Source organism: Leptidea sinapis, chromosome 1 (genome assembly GCF_905404315.1).
Source record: "Leptidea sinapis chromosome 1, ilLepSina1.1, whole genome shotgun sequence".
Taxonomy (NCBI): domain Eukaryota; kingdom Metazoa; phylum Arthropoda; class Insecta; order Lepidoptera; family Pieridae; genus Leptidea; species Leptidea sinapis.
Window position 1 is genome coordinate 12,770,404 of NC_066265.1, and position 16,568 is coordinate 12,786,971.

A 16,568-nucleotide genomic window follows, 5' to 3' on the forward strand; every position below is an offset into this window, starting at 1 on the left:
AAAACAGGCACAAAAGCACTTTGACACGCCGCCAGTTAAGTGGTAAATAGTAAAGGTCGCGCACTTTTAAAAAAAATGCATACATAATCGTCACAGAACTCTTTTACTCGATAATGATGCCGTGAATGCAATATCTACATGAGAGTTATTCGCTTAATTTGTGCTCCTATTTAAGGTCGCGCAGCAACGCGTCGACAAACATGACGAGAGTTGTCAAACTTCAAGGCATTGCAAGGCACCAGAAAATACTTATAAGCAAATTTTTTCTTTGGTCAATTATTTAATAAATCACAAAATGTACCTAATTAAATTTAATACGTTTCACCAGAATTATTACAAATTTGTTTATACAAGACAACTGCTGACCCGGAAAATACCCCGCGTTCGCTCAATGAATTATCATATTGTAATAAAATTTCATTCACTGAATTAAGTTGTATTGCGATTTTATAGGCCGATGCATCGACGGCTGCAGTTGGCACTGTCGTTAGCAACGTGCCGCCTGTGTATTAGCACACTAACACCCTATAGAGCTGTATACACTTTGTTGGTAGCGGCGACTGGTTGCGTCACCGTGGTATCCTGGTGAAATAAATCCCTTAATAATAGAGTTCTGTTGGTCGTCGTAAAGATAGATTAATAGCATATCATTTTTCGTTTTATAAATGAGGTTTTTGTTACAGATACTCTACGGAGGATTTGGAGTTCGAGGAGGGAGAAGGTTGCGTATGCGCCTCGTGCAAGAGGCTCGCGGGCTGGGAGGAGTTGGTGGCGGTAGCGCTGCCACTGCTAGAGGCGCTCCAACCGTCCAGGGTTGACGCCGCTGTCGGCACCGACTGACACAGCCTTCATATATATACTTAATACATACTTATACATAGCTGTGTGATGTGTGTTTCATTTTATTGCTACTTACTTCCTTTTTTCAAGTTGGGAAGATGGTTACAACGGCGGTGCCTTGTTCGCTAAGCATAGTTTTAACCTTACAGCTAAATACAATAGCCAGGAAAATAAACATTAAAAATGGATATTTACAAGTTTAAACATACTGATACAAGTTAATTAAGTACAAATTAAAGATACAGGAAATCTTAGATATTTATGTCAGTTTATGAGTGCAAATTATCAAGTAAAAATTGAAATTTAGTTTAGTACGAAACGTGCAGTGATTTGACATAAATTTGAGATAGTAATTACAATATGGCGGCGAATCATCATCATCATTAGCCGGAAGACGTCCACTGCTGGACAAAGGCCTCCCCCATTTTCCACGACGATTGGTCCTGCGCTGCCTTTATCCAACGTATTCCGGCGATCTTGACCAGATCATCGGTCCATCTTGTGGTGGGCCTACCAACACTGCGTCTACCGGTACGTGGTGGCCATTTGAGGACTTATCGATGAATAAAATGCCCTTTTTAGTGTTGCATTATTAATAGTATTATAAACTGTCCCAACGGCCATCTGTCCGTCGAACTATGTGCCCTTCGCACTGCCACTTCAGAACAGTTGGTTATAACGCAGTGGATTTGGGATATCTTTGTTTTTTACAAGATTATAGCCGTCATCTATCAATCTTTTAATGACTACACGTTTCATATAATCGAGTGAATCGCATTTTTCTTAGAGAGATTCGCTAGGCTGATTGCAACGTACAAAAGAAATATGTAGAAAAAGCTGAGCTTTATTTGTAACAAAAACTAATTTGTTAAGTAATTATAATCATTTCTATTATTATAATCATGTTCCATTTTATATTGAAACCCAAACATTATATGTTTGTAACAACTATGAACTCTTTTTTCGCTCAAGAAACTGACCGGTGCTCTTCGCGGGTGTCAGTACTATTTACGAACTGACAACTGCGAGACATAAGATGTTAAGTCTCATTTGCCCAGTAATATCACTAGCTACGGTGCCCCACAGACCGAAACACAGTAATGTTTACACATTACTGCGTCACGGCAGTATACCCATAATTAGTATAATAATATAAGTTATCTCTCATATTCTTAATATTTCCATAACATCTGGCCAATTTCCTGTAGCCTGGAAAGACGCGAATGTTATTCCAAATACCAAAAATTTCTAAACCACAATCTTTCTGACTATCGCCCCATATCTATACTACCATTTCTTTCCAAGGTTCTTGAACGCTTAGTCCATCAACAATTCTCTATATTTATTAATAGGCGCATAATCCTCTCCAATCTGGTTTTCGTCCAGGACATAGTACAACTACTGCACTTATTAAAATTACCGATGATATCCGATCTGACATGGATAAGCAACAGCTCACAATACTTACACTACTTGACTTCATTAATGTCTTCTGCACGGTTGATTTTAATATTTTGCTGAGCATGTTGAGTTCCATTAACATATCTCCAACAGTGATAGGGTGGTTTCGAAGCTATTTACGTGGACGTTGGCAAAGGACTATGATTGATGGTAACACTTCGAACTGGTCTAACCTTTCCGCTGGAGTTCCACAAGGCGGTGTACTGTCTCCTCTTCTTTTTGCAATTTTGATTAACTCTATAACTAAAAATGTAACTTTCTGGTATCATATATATGCAGACGATCTCCAGATATACTTACAATCTTTTCTCGAGTGTCAGGTTTCCCTTTAGCTATTAAGAATACTAACAAAGACTTAACTACAATCGTGGAATGGAGTACCGCCCATTGTCTAAAAGTGGATCCGTCGAAAATGTATTATTGTTGGTAGCTCACAACTAACCCATAAAATTGAGTGGGGTAATCTACCTCCCATTTGTGTAGGAGGAACTCTTATTCCTTTTAGCTGCTCTGTTAATGCTTGGGCGTATTCATTGATCGGAATTTGTCTTGGCACTATCAGTTAAAAAAAGTTAGTAGGAAGCTCTATGCTGCCTCTCACTCATTAAAAATACTCCAAAAATTTCTTCCTATTCCCACGAAAACTTTACTCGCTCAATCCCTTCTCCTGTGATTCTTGACTACGCTAATATTTCATATGTCTATTTATCCGAACTCCAGTTGGATAAGCTTGAACGTTTTCAGAACATGTGTATTCGTTTTATATTTGGACTACGTAAGTATGACCACGTGTCTGAATTTCGTAAAAAGCTCAAATGGCTCCCTATCCACTTGAGTAGAAATTCCAATATACTTATACATCTCTATAGTGTCTAATATTAAACAGGGGGCCTACTCCTAAAATCTATATTCGATATATCGTGGCATTAGTTGTGTCGAATCCTACTCTTAGTTACATCGTATTCAATGTCGAATCGATGATTGAACGAACGAAACATTTTTCGATAGTATCGCTCCTAACCCTACTCTTAGTTGAAAATGTCAGAGACGAATATACGAATTCCACAAACAATCAAACGTCACTTTTACGATAATCTCAACGACACCTTCTAGGCTGTCGTTTCTATTATCGTTTCAAGTATAGTTAAATATATATTATATTTGCCATACAATATATACCTACACTTAATAAATAAAATTAAAATAACTATATGTGATTTACTATTTAACAGATTTTTTTACCGCCAAGTAATTTAAGTCATTTTGTTGATCGTTTCTACTAGAAAGTAACGCCTGAGAAATAGGAAGTCGACGAGAAGGGTTGAGTTACTTTTTTACATTTAATTATCTGCAAGGTTTGTATTATTTATTCAATTTTAAGTGGTCATATTAAATTCATTACATAATTTTTGAATATTTACATTTTGTGTAAATGATACCAAATTGGTGGTGCAGAGTCTGGCATGGTCCTTAGCACCTAAACTATGTTTTGACTATTGACACTTAACAGCGACATAGCACAGATAATATTAAGTTTTTCAAGGTTTGCGCATAATTCATTCACTCTAACATCGTAAAAAAATATAAATATTAGTCTATGGTTACGATGTTGTTACGATAAATGATATGGAATACGAACATTTGTTAGAGTAGAGTATGTGCGATATATTCGGAGTATTATCGTATCGTTCCGAATGTATCGTTGTCGATTTTGCGAGTAGACCTCATGCACTATTCCGATTAAAAGTTTTTAATCGTCTTTGTTATTACGTTTAGTTTTCAAGTGTTTGTTTTTCTTATTTTAGCGGAACCCTCGGTCACTAATATGACTCCTACTTGGCTGCTTTTATGTAATATAATAGAAGGAGAACCGCAAAAACTTGTGTCTGAAATCGACAGTAGGTATACTATGCAGCCTCGAAATACATTAGATCGTTAGAAATCCTCTCTCCATCCAGCCTCGCGAGCAGCTGGACCGAAGATCGAGTGTCCTTTCGAGACGTCCCGCGCCTGTGAGCTACAGTTTTGGCCTCCAAGTCCACCCGCTCGGCTTCGCTGGAAGAGCTTTTAGGGACAGTACAGAGGAGGTTTTTTAATCGGGGTGTTTACACCTACATACATACGACAAATGGGATCCGTTTCGGGATCATTTAGATCCCCTAGATACGTAAATATATTTTCCTCACCTCGAAAAAAATATATGATGCTATTAAAATTGGTCCAATTTAACCCTAAAAAGAGACAAGTTTATGCGTTCACCGCAAAAAATAGAATGCCATCTACGGGTTTATTAATTAGATCAACAAAAACAAGGATTACCGATTCCAAAATGGCCACACTTAGATAATAATAATAATAATATTGACACACTCTTACGCAAATTGTCTTGCCCCAAACTAGGCATAGCCTGTATACTAAAGGCTATGCGTGGGTTGTAAGACAACGATATATTTAATACAATATACGTCATAAATAATTATAAACATCCATGACTCGGAAACAAACATTCATATTCATCATATAAATGTTTGCACCTACCGGGATTCGAACCCGGGATCTCTAGCTCAGTAGGCAGGGTCACTAACCACTCGGCTATAGGGGTCGTCAACAATTAATAATAATATAATTGTTTTGGATAAGTTATACGTCTAGATAGAGCTCTAGAGGTCTCTAGAGGTCTATAGAGGTCGTTAGACAACCGATAAATCAGGCCAGGAATATTAGTTTAGTGTGCGTGACAAGCTAAGGCTTACACTCGCGATTTGTATGACACTTTGTGTTAGTGTGCGTGAATTGCTCAAAATAGAGGTTAGTTCTAAAGTCTATTTTTTCGACGTCAGCTGTCATACTATATCTAGAGGTATAACGGCCGTTTTCAATAACCATTCTATCCTAAGTTTAATCTACTAGAGGTAGACAAATCTATCCTTTTACTCTTTCTTTCATTTCAATAACCTATCGACATAAAGCTAATGCTTTGACTATAATTATATTGGACACAACTATGGATAGATAAGATCTTGTCATTAAACGGTGACAGCACGGTATCCGTAACTAGAGATACGTTATTGAAATCGGCCGTAAATTATCCAACAGCCATTCCCAATATACAATCTATAGATATAGATAAATAACTACCTTCTACTGTCAGTAATTAGCTGTCAATAATCTGAAGCTGTCCGAATATACCCGATAAGTCATTCTTATCGCCTTATTTTGGGACGCGTGAATTGAAATTTCCATACAAACTTCTATCACTGGTAAGCTATACATCGTCCCATTGACAGACAGCATGTACGGATAAGTTTAGTTATCGTCGATAAGTTTATTGGAACAGAAAAGTCACGATAGTTACGATTTTTATCTCAAGTAAGAAATAGACTGAATATTATATAATATTATTATAAAGGCTGTAAGTGGCCACAAATCAAGATAAAAGGATGTTTCTTCTTCAAAATATTACATATTTTACGATCATGCGGATTATTAAGGGTGGGAGTCCTAAACCTACATGACCGGTTTTTAACATACTTGAAAGGAAGTGACGACAATATGCGTGTCCGATCGAGTTTATGTTACCTTCAAGTTCTTAAGACATTTACGTCTGTATTACACATGTCGTCTTTTTTCTCTTTTTTGCGCTGTTATGGAGACAGTAACAAATAACACTTGATCACAGATTACGTATTGACAAACCTTCTAGAATACCTTAGAAGTAGAAGCCACCAGGTGCAATAAATATTTTTAGTGAGTCGAACCGACAGACATTGTTAAATCAATAAGATAGTCCTCGATAGGTCCTCCACACGGCGGTTTTCAAGGAGCTTTCTTCCACGTACTACAAAGTCGTGGAATGAGCTTCCTTGTGCCTTGTTTCCGGGACGATACGACATGGGTACCTTCAAAAAAAGCGCGTACACCTTCCTTAAAGGCCAGCAACACTCTTGTGATTCCTCTGGTGTTGCAAGACAATGTGGGCGGCGGTGATCACTTCACACCTGGACCTGGTGAGGTGACCCGTACGCTAGTTTGTCCTCCTATTTCATAAAAAAAAAGATATAACATATTCTGCAAAACTCCAGTAGTTTTACAAAAGAAATGTTAACGCGCTAACACTTTTCCAAGTGGGAGGCTCCTTTGCACAGGATGCCGGCTAGATTATGGGTACCACAACGGTGCCTATTTCTGCCGTGAAGCAGTAATGTCTAAGCGACATGCTTAGACATTATCAAGGTGACGAGCGCAGTTGTAGTGCCGCTCAGAAATTTTGGGCTTTATCTAAGAATCCTGAGCGGCATTGTAATTAGCAGGGCGTATCAATTACCATCAGCTGAACGTCCTGCTCGTCTCGTACCTTATTTTCATAAAAAAACAAGGCTCTAATAATATTTTATGTAGATTGTTATTTGCGGGCGAGAAATAATAAATAAATAAATATTGACACATTTTCAAATAAATTATATTGCCCTCAAACTAGCCATACCCTGTACTATGTGTCAATACAAAGATATATTTAATACAATATACATACTTTAACATACATAAATATAAACAAACATTCATATTCATCATATAAATTTTTGCACCGGATTCGAACCCGGGACCTCTAGCTCAGTAGGTAGGGTCACTAACCAGTGGGCTATAGGGATCAAAAAACGGTCCCATGTTAACCATTCAGTGTTATTTTCCACGTTGGTGAAATTACGAACTCAACAGAATCGACCGACCTTCAATATAGATTGTTATTATGTAGTACTTAATCGTTAAGTTTAATGCAAGTTACGTATATGCGTTATTTTGATCTTGTTGGGTAACCTTGATTACAAACAGAGGCCGCCGGCTTTTGGTCAATTTACTAAGAAATTAATTCAGTTATAACTTTTAAGTGTAACAATACGTACAACGGAAAGTGCTATTTAAGTGATAAAGTGATCGATTGTTTTCTTCTTTATACATGTAAGTATTAATTAATAGCATACTAGTAGCGTTTGATAAAAAAAACGTTGTAAGCTTAAAACTATATGATATGGTATGGCGCATAAATTTCATTACGGCGAGGCTTGGAATAGGAAATACAAATGTAATTTTTATTTATTTTTAAATATTTAAGTGTATTAAGCTCATGGTCGCTCAGAGGGCAATGGAGAGGGCTATGCTCGGAGTTTCCTTACGAGATCGAATTAGAAATCAGGAGATCCGTAGGAGAACCAAAATTACCGACGTATCCCGAATGATTGCGAAACAGAAGTGGCAGATGGCCGTTGGGGCAGTAAAGTCCTCGAATGGCAACCACGTACCGGAAGACGCAGTGTTAGTAGGCCCCAAGATGGACCTACGATCTGGTCAAGATCGCCGGAATACGTTGGATGGGAGCAGCGCAGGACCGATCGTCGTGAAAATCTTTTGGGGAGGCCTTTGTCCAGCAGTGGACGACTTCCGGCTGATGATGAAGTGTAATTAGCAACAATTACAATATATACAGTTATAATTATTATAAGACTATAATGACTATAATGACAATAACTATAAGTTAGTCTGGTAAATTTTGATCTGTTTGATCCTTGCTACCCTTGTCTACTCGAACTTTACCTGAAGGAGTGCTGGAAATCCAAGATTGATAGGTCAGTCTTATTCAATACTTACAATTAAAAGTGATCAGCGCAGAATGAACGGAACTAAATAAACAATAATGTAACACATCTAGAATTAATGTCTTCGTTTGTTATGGTATATATAGCCTTACAATATGATATACATATAGTCTTGAAAGTGTAATAATGTCTGTACCAACATGGCCTCCATAATCTATTTTTCAAATATGAAAATATATAGCTCGAAACTTTAAAAAAATTGTAATGCCTACTACTCGGCTTAGTCAAGTCTTTCGTTAAGCGAATCTGCTTCTAAGAGAATCCCATAAAACCCACAACAAATATAAGTAAATACCGGAAGACCAGCGTTGGGGCCACGGAAGACCAGCGTTGTGGATTCTTTCGAAACCACAACTATGCTGAGTTGGGGGCCCATTGGCGTCATTAGATCATAATTAGAACAGTATAACTTTAAGAACTATTATCAGAATGTATAATGACGTCAATAAACATTTTTTCTTTCTTTCTTTTCTCTTTCAAATAGTATACAACAAACATTATTATGCTATAATTATTTACTTACCACACTTTTGAAATAGAATCACCACCAAGCTAATTCGTGAAACAAACCAGCCGAGGTCTTTGCACCTGCTCTACCAGAGTCTAGGACAAACTCTTCCTAATGGCTGGTAGATTCGCCCAATAAGTGATTATTGATATTTTAGTCTTTTTTATTTACCTCCGTCCAGACCAGCTTGTCAACTTGAATTGCTTCTCAGACCCTGAGTCCCTAAACGTCAGTGTTCACCAAGACTGTGTGCTATTTTCAACACTGTTTCTTCTGCATATCAATGATAGATTTTCGAGTGGCTCCTTTGCACAGGAAGCCGGCTAGATTATGCGTACCACAACGGCGCCAATTTCTGCTGTCAAGCAGTAATGTGTAAACATTACTGTTTCGGTCTGAAGGGCGCTGTAGCTAATGAAATTACTGGGCAAATGAGACTTAACATCTTATGTCTCAAGGTGACGAGCGCATTTGTAGTGCCGCTCAGAATTTAGGGGTTTTCAAAAATCCCGAGTGGCACTGCATTGTAATGGGTAGGGCGTATCAATTACCATCAGCTGAACGTCTGTTCGTCTTGTCCTTATTTTCAAAATGCCTTGTTGTACATATTAGAGTATTGGGAACGCAGTATACACGAGTTATGCAAGTCTCTCTGGCGAGTGCCGGAAGACAATTATACTATCTTCTATGGAGTTTTTGAAGTCTTGAAAAATAAATCTTGCTCATTGTAACCCCTAAAATACTCAAGATTGCGCATTACACCTTAAAAAACATTTTCGTAAATGCCTCGTCTAATACTATACTGGGTCTTGAAATATCGAGGGATTGCCAATTCCGCGGTCATCTGGAAGCCAATATCAAATTGGCATCGATGTAACTATGGGTCATAAATAGAGTACGGCAATAATTCAAGTTGGCCCATATTCTAGCGCTCTACAAAACGCAGGTCCATCCACTTATAGAGTATTGCCATCGTGTCTGGTCCATCCAGTATTCGGGGATGCAGTGCTCCGTGAACGACTAGATCACTTGCATAGAGACGTTCCTTTATTGTGTGTGTCTTCTATCGTACATGTATTTTATTTTATTTGTGTTGCCAACAGCGTAATATAAAATAATCACTAATAATTAAATACAAAAACATAGCCAATTAAAGTCTATCACGGTTTACCTAATGGAAGGAATAGCAGTGATTATAATAATAAAGAAAAAAATGAAATATGAATAACACACAATCAGAGAAATTTATCATGGGGAGGTTTCGTAAAAGTTGTTTAACGTCTTTCGTACCTTCGATTTCCACCTTCGCAAGACACGCCACAACTCCTTAGTGCGGTTTAAAATGAACTTTCTGCCACGTAAACAAATTATAATTCGCATTTCACTTTCCGTTGGTGTACCTAGTTAATAAAAATGCGATTCCATTATTGCAGGGTATTTCATTTTCGTGATAGGATAATTAAGGCCCTCCGCTTCTCTTCATGTCTCTAAACAGCCTCTTAGGAATAGCAAGTATATCCGCGTTTTTCAACTCTGTTAAAGGCTGTGAAAAAGGCTTCAAGTAGTACCTTACATTCATTATATGGAATTTATATTTACGAAACTAATATTCTACTTACTATAATAAAACTGTAGAGTCGACGTTTTATATTGGATATTTTTCTAAAAAACCTATTGAATAGAGAGTAGTTAAACATAAAAAAAAAATTATTAAAATTGTCTGTCTGTTTATTTTGTTCGAGTAATCTCTGGAACTACTCGACAGACTTTCAAGAAAGCCTTCGAAAATCGATGAGCGGAGAAAAAAGTTTTTTTCCATGGTGATTTTTGTTTGTGTGGTGTTCTATAAAATAGGCATTCATACAAATGTACCCTGATTTACGTTGACGAAGTAGCGGTAACAGTTAGTAATTTGGTTAAATTATTATATTATGTTACTAGCTGACCCAGCAAACGTTGTATTGCCGATATTAAAATCGCGATACAAAAGTAACTGTTCATCGTAGATGGGTGAAAATTTGTATTTTTTGTATTTTTTAATGTTGACTCATAATCAAACAAAATTAAAAAAAAAATGGCGTGGACCACCCTTGATATTTAGGGGGATGAAAAATAGATGTTCTCCGATTCTCAGACCTACCCAATATGCACTCAAAATTTCATGAGAATCGGTCAATCCGTTTCGAAGGAGTTTAACTAGAAACACCGCGACATGAGAATTTTATATATTAGATATTAACAATATGTTATGTTTTTAAAGTGATAACCCTCACTTCTAGGATTAATACACAAATAAAATTTGAAAAACAAAATTTTATGAACGATGTGGGATTCGAACCCGACGACCTCCGGCGTTCCGTGCCGGTGCTCTAACCAACTGAGTATATCTATCCCGCATCGTTCACCAGAACGGTTAGCTGTTTAGATATTTCCTTGTAATAAAAAGCACTATGTGTCTCGCGGGAAAAAGTACGATGGGTAGTAGTAGTAGTAGTAGTAGTAGTAGTAGTAGTCATAGTCATAGTATCATATCATCATACATAGTCCCTGCTGGGGTCTATGTCCCTCCTTTGGTACGATGTCCCTGCTTGGGTCTATGTCCCTCCTTTGGTACGATGTCCCTGGTTGGGTCTATGTCCCTCCTTTGGTACGATGTCCCTGCTGGGGTCTATGTCCCTCCTTTGGTACGATGTCCCTGCTGGGGTCTATGTCCCTCGTTTGGTACGATGTCCCTGCTTGGGTCTATGTCCCTCCTTTGATACGATGTCCCTGCTGGGGTCTATGTCCCTCCTTTGGTACGATGTCCCTGCTGGGGTCTATGTCCCTCCTTTGGTACGATGTCCCTGCTTGGGTCTATGTCCCTCCTTTGGTACGATGTCCCTGCTTGGGTCTATGTCCCTCCTTTGGTACGATGTCTCTGCTTGGGTCTATGTCCCTCCTTTGGTACGATGTCTCTGCTTGGGTCTATGTCCCTCCTTTGGTACGATGTCTCTGCTTGGGTCTATGTCCCTCCTTTGGTACGATGTCTCTGCTTGGGTCTATGTCCCTCCTTTGGTACGATGTCCTGCTGGGGTCTATGTCCCTCCTTTGGTACGATGTCCCTGCTTGGGTCTATGTCCCTCCTTTGGTACGATGTCCCTGCTTGGGTCTATGTCCCTCCTTTGGTACGATGTCCCTGCTTGGGTCTATGTCCCTCCTTTGGTACGATGTCTCTGCTTGGGTCTATGTCCCTCCTTTGGTACGATGTCTCTGCTTGGGTCTATGTCCCTCCTTTGGTACGATGTCCTGCTGGGGTCTATGTCCCTCCTTTGGTACGATGTCCCTGCTTGGGTCTATGTCCCTCCTTTGGTACGTTGTCCCTCGCATTCGCATTGTGCCTCCATAGTACACCTTCGTATGAATCCCAAATACTCTTCACTCGTTGAGTTATGTTTTTTTTGTATTGTTTGTTTTCTATTGTTGTCCTATTTACTTCATCATTACCATAGATTTTGAAAGCTGTACTTGTTGCGATTTAACCGAGAAACTTTATAGTATATATAGTACATTGGATACCTTACCTATAGTCTTGCCATAAGTTCTGTTACAAGTCAAAAGGCGTAATATAATCTTTAAAAAATTGGCAGTTGTAGAGACTGCCAATAGAAGTTTATAGAAGAACTTTTAGTATTAAAATTTCAAATTTCATAATGTTTTACAAATAATAAATTATTAATTTTAATTTATTTTCAATTATATATAAATCAAACAAACACTACTTTAACAATGCACAGTATATACACATTTAACTTTTCAATAAATCCATTCATTTTCACTTATAAGATATAGACAGCACTAATGTTGCACAATACGTCAGCTGTATAGCAACAGATATACTGCTATAAGCATTTCGGTGACGCGAAGTCACGAGCACCCATCCAAAATGTGTCTAACTGTATATATTAATATTAATTTTTTTAATTATTTATTTATCGCTTGCGCAAGTCATGAGCATGTCGGTGACCCATAAGATTCCACTACCAAAAAGTGCTCAACGCGACTAAGGAAGTTTTCAATAATAAAACTTCAATAATAAAACTCAAATGTATTTATTTATTGAAACGAAGGTTTTATTGAACGCAAATAACGCGTTCCGAATTTGAATTCAAAAACAAAAAAAAAATTAGTTGTAACAATATTTAACTACGGAGCTCCAGGATTGATCCTCGACCGCCATGTACTAGTGTGTTTTTTTAATTCATATGTACGTTTAATTGAAGCTTTATAAGGTCTGCAATGCTCTTGTGATACCTCTGGTGTTCCAAAAGAGTATAGTTGGGCCACACATTACATACCATCAGGTGACGCGTTTGCTTGTTTGTCCTTCTCTTTCAAAAAAAAAAAATTGCCAGATTAGTTATTTACCCCCTTATTCATAATGGTCCACTAACTTTAAACAGCCGCCAAGGAGTGTTTTTTCTCATTCTGACTTAGGTCAATAGAAGAAGACAGAGTGAGAATTAGCAATGCTTTAAGCTAGCAGACTATTATGAATAAGGGGGCTAATCATAATATATGTGTACTTACTTATTTTCATATCTAGAAAAAATATAGAGAAAAAAAGTCTAAAACAAACCAAGATATGCAAAAGCACAAACGTTTCTAACAGTTTGAATGGAATTTAATTAATGGAAGAGTTTTTGAGTAAGAAATACTGATCAAGTTATGTTTCATGTTTAGGAAAACTTGTTTTTCCTAGAGTCTCCATGCATTATTGAAATATAATGTTGATGATTTCATAATTTTGTTTGTTTAACACGAGTAAAATACTTTTTATTTTACGCCTGTGATATTTACTGAAATGTTACTTTAATTGTTTCGAGAAGTTAAAATTGTTTCTTTATACCGTCGTTTCGAAAATTTGTCAATCTGTGTGGTCACTGATACAGCTGACAAATAATATAAATTATAAACATCCCATTAAAAACTTACGTGAAAATTAAAATCGCATTTAAAAGTATTTTCTTAATGTATTTTATTGCTTGTTTTGCACAATTTGATAGTAAGATCTCCTTGGTATTAGTCGTAATCTACCGCTAATATACGCAATAGGTACTTCCTCTGTCGTCAAATGCGTCCGCATCGCCGTTATAACCTATGTTTAACATTTAGCAAGCAACAACATACAGGGTGTTCAAAAGATAATTTTAACGGTTAGGTTTAAAGATATTTATTTCTCATTAAAAACATAATATTGTCACTTACTATGATGATTAAAATGATGTAATAGAATAGAATGTTTTCTTCATCATATTAGTCCGGTGTAAAAGGTATAACAATTTTCCCATTACTAATGTTGACCTCTTCCCAGCATACACATTGGAAAGTTCTTCTGTCCATTATGTCAATATATAGTTTTCCATCCAGATCCATCTCATGTTGAGCTATCCTGGCTGGCCAGCCTCGGTATATCTGGGAGACTGGTTGACCATCTTTATTATACCCTGTGATTTCAACTTCCATAAACCGTGGCACATCTCCTGAGAAGGCTCTAACACTTTCACAGCTCTCTGTGTGGATTACTTTTTGGTAATCTACAATTTTCAGCTTAGGGTTTACATAAATAGCTAGAGGGACTTCGTACATGCATCTATTATTGATCACCTCTACTGGTTCTCTATTTATCTGTTGAGCAGTATGTCGCATTACAAAAATTCCTTCATTAATCCCTACTTGTGGCGCAGACATTCCAACGCTTCCATACCTATTTAGTACCAGAACAAGTAATAATTTATCCGCCGTTCTTTACATGTTCAGTACATACATATACATTATAGTACTTATTCTTCTTCACAAAATTTATGATTACACACTTTTACAGGTCACTGTCACATAACAAACAATTTCAGACATGTGTTTTATAAAAACTTTGAAACAATATAGTCTGATAACTCACGTTTAAATGTTTTTAACGACTTAATCTTTTTGAGAGATGAAGGTAGACTATTAAAAAAATGTACGCCCTGGTAAATAAACATACGGTTGACAGATGAATCTATGATTATAACTTATGAGGCGAATAAATAGAAGTAATAATATATCGTTAGCTAACTATTGACTAACTACATACATGCATTAATGTAATTAAAGTTAAAATTTCATAAAATAATGTTATTCTACGTTTTGTTTTCCTAATCAACTTCAGTATAAAACAAGATACATCGTTCATACTATTAAGCTAATGCCAGAACTCGCGAAAATCCTAATCTTTATAGTGAATTATCAAAGAAAACCTAAAGTTTGGTGCTAACCTTCGATATACAAGACATGCCAAAATGCTTGCTGATCCCGATACGCAGAGGAAACGTATAGAAATATCCATTTAACTATAAATGAAGAAGTCGTGGTCACTCAGAGCGCAAAGGAGAGGGTTATGTTTGGAGTCTCCCTGCGAGATCGAATCGGAAATGAGGAGATCCGTAGGAGAACCAAAGTCACTGACATAACCCGTTACGAAACTGAAGTGGCAATGGGCAGGGCACATAGTTCGACGGGCAGATGGCCACTAGAGCAGTAAGCCCTCGAATGGCGACCACGTACCGAAGGACGCTGTGTTGGTAGGCCCCCTTAAGATGACCGATGATCTGACCAAGATCGCCGGAATATATTGGATGAGGGCAGCGCAGGATGGATCGTCATGTCAATCTTTGAGGGAGGCCTTTGTCCTGTGGACATCTTCCGATTGAGATGAATAAGATGATAATGATGAACTACAAATGTAACGCTACCAAGCAAAATGACAAATTGAAAACTAATAGGTCAGAAAAGTAGAAGGTACTTATCATCCTGTGTTAGTCATGGACGTGTATTCAAGGAGTCACACAGTAGTTACTTCATCTTTGTGAAAAAGTGTATCGAAAGACTTTTTAGTATCGCGTTATGAAACCTCTTAGCAATACAATTTTTAAAAGTGCTTCTTGGACTCTCCAGCAAGACTGTGCACCCGGTAAAATGCCATGATCTACTCATGCTTAGCAATATTTTTATTTTTTAACAAAGTAGTCACAAGTTCTCGTACAACTCTGAAAGAGCGGCGATATCACAGCATGAATCTATCATAAATCAGGTTTATTGTTTAAGATATATATAAGAGATGCTTGTTTAACTAGCAAACCGTAATATATAAACCGCAGAATGATACTACAGTAAACACAAGTAGATATAGCTTCTCCAGTGGCCGCGCCGGGTTTGTTGCCAAAACAGTTCAGCAGCTGGTGGCTTCTGCGCGTGCGCGGGACGTGTTGTCATATCAGACGTTAACCTCGCCTTACTTCTGTTTTTAAACACATACCGTTTTTTTATTTTTCGTTCTAAATGTCATAGAGGCTGACCTGGTAACCTATTGCGATACAGGACTTTGACTTCCATCTAGATATTCAAACTTGAAACCAACGATCCGGACTTTATTAAGACCTGAAGACAGTCCCTCGTCTAGCCTAGATCTGACCCCTTGGACTTCAAATTATGGTCGGTTTTAGACATGGTCTGCGCTAAGGCATACGTCGACATCGTTTCTTTTATGACCAATTGGTGCGAGGCACCCACCGGACTGTCCAATTGTCCGGCCTTACTAAATCCGACCATGTGTTTAGTCTATTAGTTTAACCAATCAATGAATGACCAAACCACCTCAACATTTTCTTTGCAATACTGTCTATAACGTTATCCTTAACTCATAATATGTTAAACTTAACATCACTTCTAATTACATAAGTACCTAATTTATTAATGAAAAATTATTAGATTATTATTGTATTTAAAATAAGAAGTTTTACATGAGTCATCAACTATCATTAAATGAGGTTCATGCACGTCCGTACATTTATGAAACAAATAAATGTGTATGTATTTATGTACTTATTTGGCATGGCAAAGCAAAAGGAACTTCAAAACGTTCAAATCACATGATGCATTACTTATCTGGACTCGTCTTATCGCAACAATATGGCCGCAGCATAAAGAGTAAAAACTCTTTTGGAAACAAAACTCTGTAATACTCTAACATCTTGTTTTATATTGACGTCATTTAAGATATAAATATCTTCAAAACAGATGATTTTACCAGCCTA

At 37.3% G+C, this 16,568-nt stretch overlaps 1 protein-coding gene across 1 annotated transcript in view; it reads left to right on the plus strand.

The window, feature by feature from the left end:
* LOC126966493 (armadillo repeat-containing protein 2) overlaps positions 1 to 887 on the plus strand; it is a 45,274-nt gene extending 44,387 nt beyond the window's left edge. Inside the window, exon 21 of the mRNA XM_050810597.1 lies at positions 684 to 887. Coding sequence (XP_050666554.1) covers positions 684 to 840 — 157 coding nt within the window. The 3' untranslated portion in view covers positions 841 to 887. The remainder of the gene's footprint in view (positions 1 to 683) is intronic.
* Positions 888 to 16,568: the final 15,681 nt, after the last annotated feature.